The sequence below is a fragment of the Sinocyclocheilus anshuiensis genome, unplaced genomic scaffold (genome assembly GCF_001515605.1).
Source record: "Sinocyclocheilus anshuiensis isolate Anshui unplaced genomic scaffold, SAMN03320099.WGS_v1.1 scaffold1136, whole genome shotgun sequence".
NCBI lineage: Eukaryota > Metazoa > Chordata > Actinopteri > Cypriniformes > Cyprinidae > Sinocyclocheilus > Sinocyclocheilus anshuiensis.
In genome coordinates this window covers 125,016-142,198 of record NW_015548521.1, presented here as the reverse complement: position 1 = coordinate 142,198, position 17,183 = coordinate 125,016, and the positions used below count along the sequence as shown (strand labels likewise).

Genomic DNA, 17,183 nt, shown 5'->3' with positions numbered 1-17,183 from the left:
TACACCTAGGATGCCTCGGGGGTGAGTAAAACACAGCCTAATTTTCATTTTTGGGTGAACTAACCCTTTAATACTACTTAATTTTGGTCTAATGCTGTTTGGATCAGCATTTTACACCTATGGTGCCCAGTTAGAGCTCACTAGGGTTTAGAACAGAGCTAATGTAGTGTTTCATTGTTGTTTTTAATCTCTGCCTTTAGAAAGAGAGTTACAGAGATACAAAGAGAGAGAGAGAGAGACAGAGAGACTCTGAGCTTTGTCTGTCATCATGGCCATATAAGGCTGGAAGGTTCCATGCTTGTTGCCAAGCTTCTGTGGAGTGTATATAAACCTTATCATGTAGCTGCCTTCAGTGGCCTGACGCTGTTCAATTAGCACAGCAGTGCTACAGACGTCCTGCGCTGTGACTCAGACACAAAGACTGAGATTTCATTAAATACTGAAAGCTATCAGTAAAAATGATCAGCTTAATTAAAAAATGTATTATTCTACCCAATACTTATGCGTGACCTATATCTTCTATAAGAGTATTGTGTTCTTAGCTCAGCAGAACTCTAATGTTCAACACTGTTGGAAAGTCTCTAACATTTTTTTAAAAGTATTTTACGTTCAACAAGGCGGAATAACCTCCCGTATTTCTGTCACATCAAAGATATTAGTGTCTTAGATATTATATGGAAGAAGTTGATGCAGCCTAGTAACTGGATGGATGATGTCTTAGAATTGACTTGCAGTGAAGAGGATGAAATGGCACACCAATAACCTTTCTGTCTTCTTGCTTTTTTCTATAGGATTATTCAATGTTTTTTTAAAGAAGTCTCTTACGCTTGCCACAGCTGCATTTATTTGATTAAAAAATACAGTTAAAACAGTAATATTGTGAAATATTATTACAATGTAAAATAACTGTTTTTAAATTTGAATATGTTTCAAAATGTAATTTATTTCTGTGATGCAAAGCTGAATTTTCAACATCATTACTCCAGTCTTCAGAGCCACATTATCCTTCAGAAATCATTCTAATATCCTGATTTGCTGCTCAAGATTCTTATTATCACCAATATTATAATATATCATATTATATTATGCTGCTCCATTTCTTATTATTATCAATGTTGCTTAATATTTTTGTGAAACCGTGACATATTTAAGATTCTTTGTAAACAGAAATACAGAGATGAACATTTTCTGAAACAGAAATCTTTTATACCATTAGAAATATCTTTACTGTCACTTTTGATGAATTTAATGCATCCATGTTAAACTTAAATAATAATTTAAAAAACTTTTGAATGATAACGTATATATCTTGTGTTAGAATACTAAAATAGTGCTGCATTTGTTCAATAATGTAATTCTTTTTCTTTCTCAGAGTCTCTTTCTTGGTCTCTGTCAGAGAAACAGCATGGTGACAAAAAAGAAAAAAGAAAAACATCAAATCACTATGTCGCTTAATTACTGCCGACATCAGAGCCACATGATATGTTGTCGGAGTCTAGCAAGAGTTTTCCCTTTTCTGTTTTATCTCCTAACTTTGATTATTTTCCTCTGCCTCAGCCATCCAATCTGACTCTGAGGAGCGAGAAGAAAGCAGAGAGGTTGGGGTGGGTGGAGGAGTGGGAATGCTTTGTGTTGCTTTAATAACTCCGGGAAGTTGCTTCATCATTCTAGAAGGTTCCAAATCAGAAGCCTCCGGAAACTTTTGATACAATCATGATACTTACTGAATTTTCTTCGTGAAGTTTTTGGTAACAATTCCGCCCTCGGCTTGCTTTTCCTCATGCTTCCCTGGTGAAAAGACATAAAGGCAGTTGTTAACGCAGAGATCGATGCCTTGAAGCGAGATGATCGATATGACCATACAACACTTATGACATTCTGCAGTTATCAGCTTTTAAACAAGAGGTGTAGAGAATTGCTTTTGCTTTAAACACAACATCAATATATACAGGTATCTTGAAGTCGATCCCAGCACTGGTTGCTCATGAAAAGCTATAATGTTTGGCACAGAAGTGTAACCTTTACCACACTGACATTAAATTAGACTTGAACAGGTTTATAGTCTAAGACTTTCTGTCCATATAAGGCTTTTTTTTTTTTTGAAGTCCCTTCCCGTTTTACAGTCATTGTGAAGGGAACACTATATTTTGTGCTATTTCAAATCAAGACGGCCTGTTTAAAAGCCTCTTGGCCTCATTCTCTGCAGCTGTTGGTCACTAAATGCCAGTCATGCCACACTGTGTCTTGCCGCGGCCTACATATCTACAATAACTGGCTCTTTAGAGAACACTATGAGCACAAACACATTTGATTGATTATCCTCCTGTCCATATGCTCAGACTCTGCAGCTAATATAATTTTAGCTAACAGTTTAACATGTATGTGAATGAAAGGAGAGCAAAGTTTCTCAATGTATATATATACTGTATATATGAAAGCTTATTTCTGCCTCATTTTTCAATTCTCATAATTGCGAGTTTATATCTTAGAATAGCAAGGTATCAAAATTCACAAGTCACAATTCGAAAAATTACTTTTTTCCTCATAATTTTACATTTCACAGTTGTGACTTTTTCTTGGAATTCTAGAGTATATCTCGCAGTTCTGACTTTTTTTCTCGTAATTGCGAGTCTATATGTCACAATTCTGACTTTATCCCTCATAATTGTGTTTACATCTCACAGTTTTGAATTCTTTCACAAATTTTTTAAAAAAGAGTTTACATCTCGCTGTTCTGACTTTTTTCTCGGGAATACTAGTGTATATCTTGCAATTCTGACTTTTTTTTCTCAAAATTCTTATTTACATCTCACAATTGTGACATTTTTCTTGGAACTCTGTAGCTTATATCTTACAATTCTGGCTTCTGTCTCTGAATTTTAGAGTATATCTCACAATTCCGACTTTTTTCTCATAATTGCGAGTTTATATCTTAAAACGGCAAGTTACAAACTCGTAATTGCGGAGTTTCCCCCCCTCTGAATTATGTGTTTACATCTAACCGTTGTGACTTTTTGTCTCACAGTTGTGAGAAGTAACCTCAGAATTTGGAAGAAAAAAGTCAGAATTGCGAGATGTAAACTAGCAATTGCAAGATATCAATTAGGAGAAAAAAAAACTCAGAATGGCTGGTTTATAACTTGCAATAGCAATTTTGAGAAAAAAAAAAAAAGTCTGAATTATGGGATATAAACTCCCAACTGTGAGAATAAAACTCAATTGTGAGATAAAACCTTTTTTTAAGAAGATGTTTAGACATGTCTGTGGCATTTGTTTGACAATGCTTTCCTTCAGGACAAAGTTGAACTTAATGTTTTGCCGATTTTCAAGGTGTTCCAAAACTGGTCACCAGAATCTGAGGTCTGTGAAAAGGCTTTTGGTAAAACATAGCGCAGGGAAGTTCACTTTGATATCTGTGTGTGACACTTTTAGAGTGAGGTTGTGTGACGTTGAGTCCTCCTCACACTGTGACTGAGTGACCCAGCTGGCATACCAGCACAGTGTTTCTAAATATCCCAGCGCACCAGGCCTTTGCTCTCTCCTGAACTCTGAACTTCTGCCATGCCGTCACAGTCAACAAATATAAAGTATTTATGGAGCAGACAGCAACTGCCCTTTACCCTTTCCGCTTTATACGTTTTACTAAAGAACTTTAGTCATTAAAGAGAAAAAAGCAAGGGAAGGCGTGCAGTGTGGGACTCTCTATTTGAGGTCTAATTCAGTGTGTTTATGTGAGTGATCCTCAAGGGATCTCAGCAGGTGGCTGATTACAAGAGATTTGCTGGTAATGTGCAAGTCATGCCAAAGGCCTTCCATTCTCAAACCACAGTCGAGAGACAGCAACAGTGATGTATGGAATAAGCCTATGGAGCCCAGAATGGCATTATTGAAAACCTGGTAGGATTGTATTTTTATTTTTATATTTAATTAATCAATTAAATAATGGTTGGGGGAAGCAAAAGAAAAGTTGCATATAAAAATAAAGTAAAATAAATTGTTGTGTTGATATTTTGATAACATGTGTTAAATTAGAAAAACAAACCAGAAAAGTAAAACTCACACTAAAGGAGTTATGAGTAAACAAACAAACAAACAAACAAACAAATAAATAAATACGTTTTTAAATTTGAAAAAATAAAACATACTAAAAGAGTTGTGTGTTCTACGCAAATAAATAAATACTTTTCTAAATTACAAATATAAAACATACTAAAAGAGTTGTATACTTTGCAAATAAATAAATAAACAAAAAACAAAGACAACGTAGAAAAATAAATAAAAAAACATACTAAAGGAGTTATGTTATGCTTCATGCAAATAAAAATAAATAAATACTTGAGGGCAAAATTTATTATCTTTTGTTTTGTGAAAAGAGGTATATAAATAATAAGCATGGTAATAAACGTAAATAAAGTAATCAGTTTTTTGGTTGTATTTTATATAACATTCCATTTTATTCCATTATTTATTATTATAGGCTATAAAATATGTGACCCTGGACCACAAAACCAGTCACAAGTGTCAAACTGAGACATCTTATCCTTTCCATTTCCATTAAATGGCTTTCCATTGATGTACGGTTTGTTAGCATAGGAGGACAATATTTGGCCGAGATACAACTATTTGAAAAATCTGGAATCTGAGGGTGCAAAAAAAAAAATCAAAATATTGAAAAAAAAATCGCCTTTAAAGTTGTCCAAATGAAGTTCTTAGCCATACATTTTACTAATCAAAAATTAAGTTTTGATATATTTACGGTAAAATATCTTTACTTAATATACCCTAATTATTTTTGCATAAAAGAAAAATCAATCATTTTGACCCATACAATGTATTGTTAGCTATTGCTACACATAAACCCGTGCTACTTATGACTGGTTTTGTGGTCCAGGTCACATATGTTATCAATTACTCATCCTTCTCAAAGTTCAGATGTGTTTTCTCACCTGACACCTCTACAAAACCGTCTTTAGTTTTGACATTAAGCTCCTCAGGTCTGAAGCTGTGCACGTTCACGCACACTTTCCACGACTCGTCTGGGTTGGTCAGGGGAGCGCTGGATCGGCGCGGACCCTCGCTGCATCTGGCGCTGAAGCCCCGCGGGAAGCCCGTGCTCAACGGGCCCGTCCACGGCGCGTCAAGGCGGGTGCTCAGTCGAGGTCTTGCCCAGCCGGGCCAGTCCATAGATAACTCGTCGTCAAAAGGTGGCAGTCCAAAGTCATCGTCCATAAATCGAGAAGCGAGCGACTGTTCACCAAACGGATCCCTTGGAATCCTCTGTCGGTTGCCCATAGTGTAGTAATCCCCTTCTGCCATGGTGAAACTAGGAAAAAAGTGACTTTAGAGAACTTTTCTTGTTCAAAACGTCGCGTTCCTGTCAGAAGTCCGAAATTAATCAATTATCAAAAAGAGCGCAGTTTGAAAAAAGTCTCTAGGCGCGTAATTACGCACCCAAGTTTACGCGTAACACTGCGCGCTGGTGTAGGAGTTCTAGAAGTTTACTGACGACGTAAGCTCTTTCCACTGGTTTATATGTGATTTACCGGTCGACAAAGTCCAGAAAGTGCTCGGCGGTACACGACAGCTGACTGAAGACCCTCCCTATCCAAGTTTAGACCCCAGGCTGTGACTGCCTCCACCGGACAGCGACTGGTCCAATATCACCCTCCCCCAGATGACTCATTCACTTCATAATAGAAAACTACTCACTCCTCAAGGCCGGAGAGGAGTCACACACTCATATGAAGAACACTAACACGAAATGCAACAGAGGCATGCGGTATCTGCTTCTCCTTCTTCAGATGAGTCCTTGCATTCGTCATGAAGAGTAAAGCTGAAAGATGAGCAAGAAAAACATGCAACAAGTTGTATTTCAGGAAGTCTTCTATCCGCTGGAAAGTATGCAGTGGCACAAAAAGCCTCACTTTAAATGTAATTTCATGAGACAACAAAATATCAAACCAACTGATAATTATTTGATCGAAATATAGCACTTTTCTGACAGGAAAAAATGTATATATAAACTGCATACAATTTCAATTTGCACATTTGTTAATGTTACTGCTGCAATTATTATTATGTAGTTGCACTCAAATTGCTAAAGGTTACTGTTCTATTATTTTGCACATAAGTCAATATTGCACACTCGCACATACAGATGTACATAGTCTATATTTCTATATTTACATATCTATATTTCTACTTCTGTAACATAGCTGTACTTTTATTATCTTTGTGTGTTTTTAGTTTTTACATAGTTTGCACTTGTCTTGGCATTTACTGTGGACAGCAGTTTAATTGTACAGCGAAAGTTGTATTTCCTCACTGTGCACATGATAATAAATGCTTTGAATCTCGAATCGCACAATTATTTTATCCACTCTGGGTGACTCAACTTACCCCACTCATGAATACAAAGAAATAACTTCAGTGTGAATAAAGAGAGTGCAATTTTAAAGAAGCAAAATACTGGGTGAATTAATTAGATGAATAATTTATTTAGAACTCTTTGAATATCATTACATATTCAGACCACAGAGAACTAGTCATTAATTTACTTTAGCAAGGGAGACATTGATATTCTTGTGCACATCGACAACAGTGTACATACATTGTAGAATAGGGGAAATTGGGGAATGTTCCTGACATAATCGTCGTCCTGCATTGAGAATTTTAACTTTGCGCTAAAACACAGACTTGCTTGTTTTACATCTTCACAGCTCATTCTGTGCAAAAATAAATGAATTACTCATATTACAGGTGTTTGCAATAATTTTTGCAACTACAGAAGCCAGATTCGGTGAAATAGGTTGGATTCATGGCAACATTTCAGTTTTGTTTTGAGGGAATGCAAATTATGTCAGTTAGAAAGCCAGCCTTGTAAACAGTCAGTACCACTACTCCATCTCAATAAATAAAGCCCATGCCTAATATTGCCGCACTAAACGTTGGCATATTTACACAACGGATTTACATAATCATTTACTAAACTCATTTACGGTTTGAGAACAAGATGATAAAACATTTGTGATATACTTTCACGTTTTTCCTATACGTATACTTTCGTTTATTATCTGTACAAGTGTCAGAATTCACAACAGTCAGACAGCTACTAATGTACAGTGCATAGAGATCACCATGCCTTCATTTAACAAGCACTCCAATAGACTTTATGACACAGAAACAAAGAAGCTGCCATCATCTGTCATGATGAAGGTGATGATTTTTACACGTCGTTTCATCAAGCGGTATGGCACACCAAATATATATCTTTGATCCTTTGAAAAAAAGACTGATTTCTTATGACAGCCATCTTCATTTCTCCCGGTCTGTAATAGTTTCTCTGCTGTTGCACTGATGTGCAACCAATAAATATGCTTTATAAAACATTCATATTTATAAACATCATCGTGTGTGATTTAATAAGTGCAGGACTGGATGTTTAAACTGTGGGGTTTGGAGGAAAACGAACAGAAACAAGTCAGAAATAAATGATACAAGCAAAAAAGTTTTTCTATGTGAATATCAAAGGTCTTACCTTATAAATAATTCAAGAGATCTAAATAATAAATATTCGAACCACACTCAGAAATGATCGCAGATAAAAAAAAAAAAATTTAAAAAAAAGAGCAATAAAAGAATAAATAATTTAAAAATAATATACAATTTAACATGGCTCAAGGGTTGTGCATTTCAAAAATTACATAAGAATAATCATAATAATTAATTGTGACCCTCTCTGTGAAATCCAGGCTAAAGTCTCAAAATCTAATTATCAGATAACAAGCATCAAAGTTTGATTTTAACCATTAATTTCACTATGATTTCAATCGTTGACATGGCCTTACTCAGTCAATATTAAAGATATAAAGGTTATATTTTCACAGAATGTTCTACATCTTTATGAAGGATGATTTTATGTAGAAAACAGCAAATCACAAAAACAACAACAAAAAAAAAAATGTGATGGTACCACGAGGCGTCGCTCACTAGCGGATCTCAGACTTTAGCTGTGTTTTCACAGGCAGGGTCATAATTATAGCAGTGCTTTGAATCTCAGAAACAACAGGACAGGGAAAATTTACCTTTTCTTTGTTCACTCAGACGCAGCCTCGAATCCTACAGATAAAAATATCTTTCTATCTCTTGAGGTCTGCAAGATTAATATGTACGTTAATGTATTTGGTAACGCCTGGACCCGCAAAACGGTTCCCACCAGTGGAGCACATCCGCTGCGTTTTGATTGTCCACCACCACCATCATCACCATCTCCATCACAGCCAGTGACATTTGAATTGTTTTCCAGTTCAACAGAAGATAAATAAAGCTGGCATTTGGGCTGATGGGGTGTGCGTTTGCCAGTGGGGCCGATTCGGATGGCACATTTTTCAAAGGTGTGGGCAACACAGAAGCAGCTGCTATGGAAGCAATAAATCTCTCTCCTCAAGCACTTCTGACATCTCCTATAAAAAAGAGAAACACTAGAAAAATACGATAGATTCTTACATGGGTTTTTACGGTCAAGGCTATGAGCGTCTGGTGAGCGACCCTGCACTTCCTTTTATCTACCACGTCAGTTTTGATAAATGACTAACAATATCCTCACACCTATGAGCAAAACAAGGAATAGCAGAACTCACAGATTGAATTTCCCGGTCCGGTCTTTCCTACAACAGCAGGCTTTGTGATTGATTGACAAGTTTTCCTTTGAACGGGATGGATGAAAGCACACAGTTTAGTACACAACAATATGGAAAGCTTCAGTCTTATCTGACACTGAACAGATGATCCTGTCACTGCCTGGTGTTCCACATCTAAGCACAGCATGTTCTCAGCGCCGCTCCATTCCACTTCCAGTTACAGTGAGATGTGGTCCTGGGATTGTGCTGTAGCTCAGCATTCTGGCATCTGGTTCTTCTGTAAATTAGCGACGGGCTCTGCTGTAGCTCACTACTGAGTCATAGCTTCTGCTCCGACTGCGACTGCGTCTGCTGTACATATAGTTCCACGACGAGCTGCGACTGTAGCTCCTGTATGACGAGTAAGTGTGACTGCGACTGCGGCTGCGACTCCGTGAACGGCTGCGACTGAGAGTAAACAGACGCCAGGACAAGAGGCTGGAGGATCGGCTGCTGACGGAGGGACTGGGACGGTAGTAGGGGACCGGCCTCTTTCTGGCACTGTGCAGGAAAGAGAATACAAACAATGACATGTTAATACATCATTCTGAATGGGGAAAATGTCACAAAGTAGCTGAAGTTGTCCGCACACTGAGAACATATAATCCGGCCAAAAAAGGTCTATCAAAAATATATTTTATTTTCCATATGCAAAAGTGAAAAAGTCAAGTGACAAAAAAAAGGAAAGCATGGGCTGAAATGTCTGCTCTTTGGTCTGTTTTTAAGACGCTTTGCACTTTTGTCACTTTTTCACTTTTGCGTATGGAAAATAAAATATATTTTTTATATACCTTATTTGGTCGGATTATATTTTCTCAGTGTGTTTCTCAACTTTAGCTACTTTTTTTACGCATCTGACAATTAATAATATAATAATACAGAAGTTACATAGATTAAGGGATATAAAATCCTGCCTTCAACAGATTTTTCTAAATACCTATTATTATTCTCCTTTAGGAAAAGAATAATTAGATGTTAGATTTTTTTTTGAAGAAATGAATACATATGTTCAAAAAAGATGCATAAAATTGATCAAAAGTGGCAGATTTTTTTTTTTTATGAAAGATAAAAAAAGATTTCTATATCAAATAAATGATGTTCTTTTGAACTTTCATTTTATCAACAAAAAAAAATTCTATAGAAAAAAATAATCAAGGAATAAAAAAATTAAAAATAATTAAAAAAATAATATTTTTAATAATATTAAGAAATATACTTTATCACTCGGTTTTACTATTGTAATTAAATGTTTCCTCTTTTTCATGACTCTGTTGTATAGTTGTATATCTTTATACTTTGTCATGTTTTTTATTCCTTTCACATGCATGTTAGTGTTTTTTTGGCAAATAAAAAATGCTTATCACAAAAAAGAGAAATGTTTCTTGAGCACCAAATCAGTATATTATTGAATAATTAATTTGTTTCTCTTGAGGATGCAAGCAGAAAGAATTGGAATGCTGACATTCCTGCCACTGGCATTTTAATTTGTTAAATATATTTGCTAATTTGATAATGCCTTCAGCTTCCAATTAGAATTCTATTAATATATTCTTAGCTCAGTTTCAACATTTTACAGTGTTTAAATCAATTCTGCAGTTTTCCACAGATTTGCCCACACAATCAGTAAACCCAGATCTCCAAAGAAAGATCGGCGGAGCAGTTTCCATTTGTTAGCTTGTATTGTAACACTAGTAGTTCTGTAAGAACAGACCTCGTAATTCTACGGGCTTCCAGGTGACTGGGGGAATCTCTTCTTCTCTTCCTCATTGGAGAGCAAGGTCTTCTCCTGCTGTGCTTTCTACTCTTGCAGGAACTGCAGTGTCTTTTCCGCTCTCGAAACCTTTTCATCCACACATGAAAGAGATGTGAGCACGTATGTCTTAATTAATGTTGCAGTCATCGTCAAACCATTATTTTAGATAAAACACTTCTTCTTTTAGCTGAAATTCACCTGTCTAGTGTGCACCGTGAGTGATTTAAACTGCGGTGACTGCTCGCACTAGACAGACTGTCTCTCCGAGAATCCAGTGAATAACTGGATGAACGGGAATATGATCTATAAATGAGCCGAGGGAGATGATGCTGTCAGATACAAAAATACCAGTTTGCAACTAAATCGAAAGCTTCAAATCAGAGTTGTGTTTTCTATAATGAATGGCAGCTGTGTGACCCACCTTCTCCCTGAGGACAGAGATCGGCTTCTGGAATAGCGCCCTGAGTATCTGCTTTGGGATGATATGCTTCTGCTGCGGGACCTCGCTCGATCTTGATATCTATCATAAGACAGACTCCGATTCCTATCAGTGGCGACACCCAGGGGCTTTGTCTTCCCCAAATCAGAGCACGTGCCCACTTCTTCACTGCAATTATAAGAGGATTATTATTTTTTTTATTATTATGATTGTATAATTAATTATACATTTTATAATTATTATAGTTATTTTTATTTACTTTATTACTTCACAATATAATAGGAGACCTGCATAGTTGCAGAAAGAGACTGCACTCTGTACCTGGGTTATTATAGTTAACGAAAGCTAAAACTAGGGTTGGGTATCATTTGAATTTTATCGATTCCGATTCCGATTCTGCTTATCGATTCCGATTCTTTTCGATTCCCAGTTTCGATTCCAATGTGATTAAATAATGATATCAAACATTTGTCCTGTGTCTCTTTTTTGCAAACCATTTATTTTAGCTGAATACCATGAACAAAAATCAACAGGCTACATAAAAACTGGACTCTTTAAGAGCGGTTTGTGTGCAAAATACAACTGCATGATTCTGGATAAATTGAGTTTTTTTTTCTTTTATTTTTTTCCCCAATGGAAGTTGTGGTTCTCTCATGATTCTGAAGAAAAAACATTAGACAACTAAACAAAATCACATGTAATTTATGAATGAATGATTCAATGACTCACTCAAGATGTACTTGTTTCATTACTGGATGAATCAGCGTTCTTGAACGAACCTCTTGTATGATTCAAAGACAAATACATTTTAACAACCCCTTTTCGCCACCTACTGGCGTAACAGTGTAATCGATAAATCTTCATTTGAAGCGTAAAATTACTTTCAAAAGGTGATTTACTCCATTTTAATCGCTACCATACACATCATACACACACTGTAAAAAATGACCGTGAATTTAACGGTAAAAGACTGTACTGTATTGGACATTAATTTTACGGTAGTATACCGTTTTTGGAAGTGGAAAAGACCGTATAATTTACAGTGATTAACCGTAAATTGACGTTCCCAGAATTCCCTGCGTAACATTTCAAATTTGATGTTTTTTTTGGGAAATAACTATGTTTCTTCTTAGTTTTTTCTTATCAGTTTTCAGATCAGAAAAGAGAGAAAATAACCTACAAGAATAAACTTCCAGCTACTTTTATGTTAGAAGAAAGAGAGAGTAAAAGGAAACAGAAATCCCCAATTTGAAAGCACTTTTCCTTTAAAGAACATTGAACAGACATCACAGAATGGGCTTAAGTAAAAAAATATATATAATTATATGAAAAGGGTTGCAGACAAAAGAAATATCTCCATCACTCTAACTAGGTAAAATCCTTGAGAAAAACAAAAAGAACATGTTTCTGCTTTAGTCCTCTGTCGGAAGAGATTTTACAGTCCACCAGCGGCCTACAATAAGTCCCTAAATCTGCGGATAGCATCGACTTACCAATCAAGACTTCCTCCTTAAGTAGGTAAGGTGTAAGAAAAAGGGAAGAGCGGGTGACATAAGTGCATCATTAGAGTGGTAAAGTGCAAGAAAAAGACAATAACCCTCTCTTCTTTAAATCCAACTCCGCTCTGCCACATACCGGCATGAGCCTTTTTCTTTACCTTTGTTGTGCACCTGTAGGTCTTAAATGAGTTCTCATTTTCTGTTGTGGGACTGATGGAACAAATTCAAACAGACTCTGCATCCTTCGTGGAAAATGGAAAGAAGCTGCTAAACTTCAATAAAGTTCTAGTTTGCTACAGTGGTGCAAAAAGCAATCAAACTCTGGTTTGTGGTAGAATTTGCACAACTCTGACAGAGCCCGGTGGTTGTTTGTAATGATCGAGCTGTGAAGTGAGACTGACACAATTATGCGCAGGTTATGTATAGATCATCAGCTTTTTGCAAGCTTCAGTATATGAAACAAACCGCACCAGAGCAAAGCATGCTTTACTTAAACAGAAAAAGGCCACTGCTAACCAACTGTGCAATAAAATGTATCTAAAAAATACAAAAACTAATTTTTCTTCAAAAGAGAAACTTTTCAAAGACATTTATGTAATGTATGTTTTTTTAAACATTTATGTATGTTTAAAAGATTAGAGAATGCAATTAGTGTAACTATAATGATTATGTCAGGAAAAGTGATTTATCTTCTGCGCATACAGACCATCACCAAAGGCTTCAAAGCCATGATACAAAAGTTTATTTAAAAGCTTACTGAAAATAATGTTAGAAAATCCATGATGCAGTATATAGGTTTATGTTAATTATTAACATTAAATTAGGACATTATATGACCACTCCCCTGGACTATGTTCTTTAGTGATGGTGAACTTTTATTTATTGAATGATGTTTGATATTTCTGCTCGGAGTGGATGCAGTTAGTTGGAGTGTGGCAGTAGGTTGCATGTCGCTTTTAAAAAGTGTAATTACTGAGACCGGAAAACACTCGAAAAGCACTCTCATTAAAAAGTTAATTAACTTAAGTTTAAATTGTGTGTCAAGCATGTGTGCAATATGCAAATCTCATGTTGGTCAATGGTGATTATTGTTCCCATTAAAAAAGGACTGTAGAAAAACTTCATCTGTGAGAATTAAAAATGCTATGCCTTTATGCTTAACTATGGCTAGCTTCAATCCAAATCCTACCCAGTTATTGTAAAAGAACTAAAAAACATGCAAAAAGTCACATAAATCACAATAAATATTTTTCCATGGAGGAAAAATTTGCACTTGCTGATTTTAAAATCCATTAGTTTAACAGATACGTGTACAACTTTTGTCGTCTTGACACCTATTAAGCAAAAAGAATCAATGGTTTCACGAGAGCCGTAAACTGAGCAAGAGTTTGGCATTGTAAGCGCATCAGGTAGCCATCAGAAACACTTACGGTGCTTTCAGAAAAGTGGCAGCAGCACTTAGAGGAGATTTTACTGGTCAGCTTGATTGCCGACCTGCATGCGTTGCCTCCATGGACAGCTGATGAATGGCCACCGTCTTGCAAACCAGATTTTTCACAATCTTCATATCTACATACACAAAGCAATTGAAATCATTGTTAACGGCCCCTTCACCTCAAGGAGGAATTAAAATATTCATATTCACATTAAATATACATAATACTGTAAGTAGAACCAGTTCAGCTTATCAAGATAATGCTCACAGCACCTTTACAACAGTAACAATAAAATCATAATGTGGGACAGCGAAGGTATAACAGTCATTCGTCAGTTTTCCCTTTCTACAGTATCTGGGCAGTGAGGTGGAAAGGTGAATCCTCCACAGGTTAACATATGGAAAATGATCGGCTAGTTCCTCTGATCTGCACGCGCTTAAGGTGGAATAAAACGGTTTCCTATGAAAGGACGTGCCAATTATACCAGCTCAGGACATATATTATCTGTAATAGGTCTTTGTGAAGTGAATGAGGATTCACCAGAATGGGAACTGATGGCCATTGTTCCTGTTGTGTGGCGTGAGTGGGCTCTCTGTGCCTTTTAAACTCCTGAAACCATGTAAAGCTTCACTGTGCTTGCTTTCTATAATGATTTCGTCCTTTGAATATCCCTAAGAAATTCCAAATAATGGAGAGATCAGTTAGGGATTTAAAAGCAATCATCTCCAGTTTAAGATTATTTCAATTTGAAACCTGAGTGCGTTTTTCTCCGGTCTTGAAAATGGCAGAAATTCTGTGATGAATGAATGAGAGCGGCTTTTGTATGAAGGACTGATGAAGTAATCAGTTCGGTGACACCTGGGAGAGCATTTGAGGCCAATTTAATGCATGAAAAACTGTGTCTGTGATTACTCTGATGTGTTCATCTAATTCAAAATGTATTTTAAAAAATACGCCTTTGACCCAGTACAAAATGGTCTTATTTTACATCTCATAAACTACCCTCATTTGTGCAATAATGAAGCGTGTACTTCAACATCCTAACTTGTTTGAGCATTTGTCATAATCTCTGTACATGGGCAATCAGCAGGATTGACATTTATATGCTTTACAGGCAATCTTCACTGACACCTACTATCAAAGGAAACAGATTTAAACCTGAAACTTTATTTCAACACTATTCCCTGTAGTGCTCCATCTCTACAGTACCTCAACCCCATCACCCCACAACCCACTCCAAAGAGGCGCAACCGTCCACGGGTGCGAGATCTCAAATTTCAATCCCTTTCCCGTTCCATTGATCTACACGCCAAATGTTGGACATCAGCTGTGAGAGGCAGATAAAAGAGTTTCCTCTGTGTCACCTCTACCTTTATCAGTCATCGCCACAGTGCCACCGGACGCTCACTGATAAGATAAAAAACCTGACTGGCCAGCATGAAGCCATAAATATCTCTGGCCGCTCAACATTCTCCGAAAAAAAGAAAAAAAGAAAATGTTTTAAAATGTTTGGAACGGTCATTTAAAATGTTCTGAACACGAATGTTCTAATCCGTATGAATGTGGGAATGTGCAGGTGATTGAGCGTGCTTACAAACTTCTATTCTATTCTATTCTATTCTATTCTTACTTGAATTTTACTTAGATCATTAAATTTGATGTTATAATGCCACTGACAGACTGGAAAACATAGCAGCTGCCTTCGGTTTTAGACTCTCTATTCTATTCTATTCTATTCTATTCTATTCTATTCTATTCTTACTTGAATTTGTTTTAGATCATTAAATGTGATGATATAATGTCACTGATAGACAGGACAACATAGCAGCTGTCCTCGGTTTTAGACTCTATATTCTATTCTATTCTATTCTTGCTTGAATCTGTTTTAGATCATTAAATGTGATGTTATAATGCCACTGATAGACAGGACAACATAGCAGCTGGCCTCGGTTTTAGACTCTCTATTCTATTCTATTCTATTCTATTCTTGCTCGAATCTGTTTTAGATCATTAAATGTGATGTTACAATGCCACTGATAGACTGGACAACATAGCAGCTGCCTTTGGTTTTAGACTCTCTATTCTATTCTATTCCATTCCATTCCATTCCATTCCATTCTATTCTATTCTATTCTATTCTATTCTATTCTATTCAATTCTATTCCATTCTATTCTATTCTATTCTATTCTTACTTGAATTTGTTTTAGTTCATTAAATGTGATTTTATAATGTCACTGATAGACAACATAGCATCTGACTTCAGTTTTAGACTCTCTATTCTATTCTATTCTATTCTATTCTATTCTATTTTATCATATTATATTATATTCTTACTTGAATTTGTTTCAGATCATTAAATGTGATGTTATAATGCCACTGATAGACAACATAGCAGCTGCCTTCAGTTTTAGACTCTCTATTCTATTCTATTCTATTCTATTCTATTCTTACTTGAATTTGTTTTAGATCATTAAATGTGATGTTGTAATGCCACTGATAGACTGGACAACATAGCAGCTGCCTTCGGTTTTAGACTCAGCCATGGAGTTCATTTACATTTGGCCTCCTCCCAATTAATCAGTCGTAAGGTCACCACTGTACCTGTTTGCCATGCAGAAAGAACTCCAAATTTCTGCTTTCCGGCGCCGGTGTCTGCGATGAGAGTGGCTCCTTGCCCTGAAGGGTAACCAATAGAGACATGCATGCAGAGAATTAACTATCTCACCCGCATATTGTGCTATTTTGTGCTGGAACAGCAACATCAAGACTCAAATTTACATTACATTCCCATTACACCTCTTATCTTATCATAGCAGTGATAGATAGAGAAAGAGAGCGCAAACAGTGAGTGAAAGAGTAATTACAATGTCATAAGACAATAAAAAACGTGACAACACCCTAGCAAGAGTCAGAGCTTTTTGTGTGAATGTCTCTGAAGTGTTATAATTTAATGTGGCACATGTAAAACAGTGTTAATTGAGTCTGAAATGGAGACAGTTTAGTCGCACGTTCAGTAGTTGAGTGCAGAATTACATGAGATTGCTGAGTGATTTCAATTAAAGTTTAAAATTGAATTCAGCTGCCCAACAAACTATGCATTATGAAAGAGCAGACCATGTTTAATAGCTTGATGTAAAATTAATACAAATTAAACAGCAGATTTACAGCTAGTAGATTCCATTAAGAGATAAATATTAAGGTGTTGTTTTTGAGTACTGTTTTGTATATATATATATATATATATATGTATATATATATATTTATATAGGCTGTATAAATTAATGCCATTACTGATTCTATGTTTTGAGGACAGTGATAAGGATCTTAATATACAGTTTTCACAACGTTTTGGGACATCTCAAGTCAACTTTAAACAG

The 17,183-nt window shown here is 36.1% G+C and overlaps 2 protein-coding genes across 2 annotated transcripts in view; both read right to left on the bottom strand.

Annotated features, from left to right (window-relative positions):
- LOC107656808 (heat shock protein b8) overlaps nucleotides 1-5,676 on the bottom strand; it is a 9,655-nt gene extending 3,979 nt beyond the window's left edge. Inside the window, exons 1-2 of the mRNA XM_016444754.1 lie at nucleotides 4,947-5,676; nucleotides 1,725-1,788 (exon numbers count right to left, since the gene is read on the bottom strand). Coding sequence (XP_016300240.1) covers nucleotides 1,725-1,788; nucleotides 4,947-5,316 — 434 coding nt within the window. The 5' untranslated portion in view covers nucleotides 5,317-5,676. The remainder of the gene's footprint in view (nucleotides 1-1,724; nucleotides 1,789-4,946) is intronic.
- Nucleotides 5,677-7,983: 2,307 nt separating this feature from the next.
- Nucleotides 7,984-17,183, bottom strand: part of LOC107656798 (serine/arginine repetitive matrix protein 4-like) — a 57,953-nt gene continuing 48,753 nt past the window's right edge. Inside the window, exons 7-12 of the mRNA XM_016444744.1 lie at nucleotides 16,408-16,482; nucleotides 13,708-13,938; nucleotides 10,853-11,050; nucleotides 10,630-10,734; nucleotides 10,390-10,518; nucleotides 7,984-9,179 (exon numbers count right to left, since the gene is read on the bottom strand). Of these exons, the coding sequence (XP_016300230.1) occupies nucleotides 8,924-9,179; nucleotides 10,390-10,518; nucleotides 10,630-10,734; nucleotides 10,853-11,050; nucleotides 13,708-13,938; nucleotides 16,408-16,482 (994 nt within the window). The 3' untranslated portion in view covers nucleotides 7,984-8,923. The remainder of the gene's footprint in view (nucleotides 9,180-10,389; nucleotides 10,519-10,629; nucleotides 10,735-10,852; nucleotides 11,051-13,707; nucleotides 13,939-16,407; nucleotides 16,483-17,183) is intronic.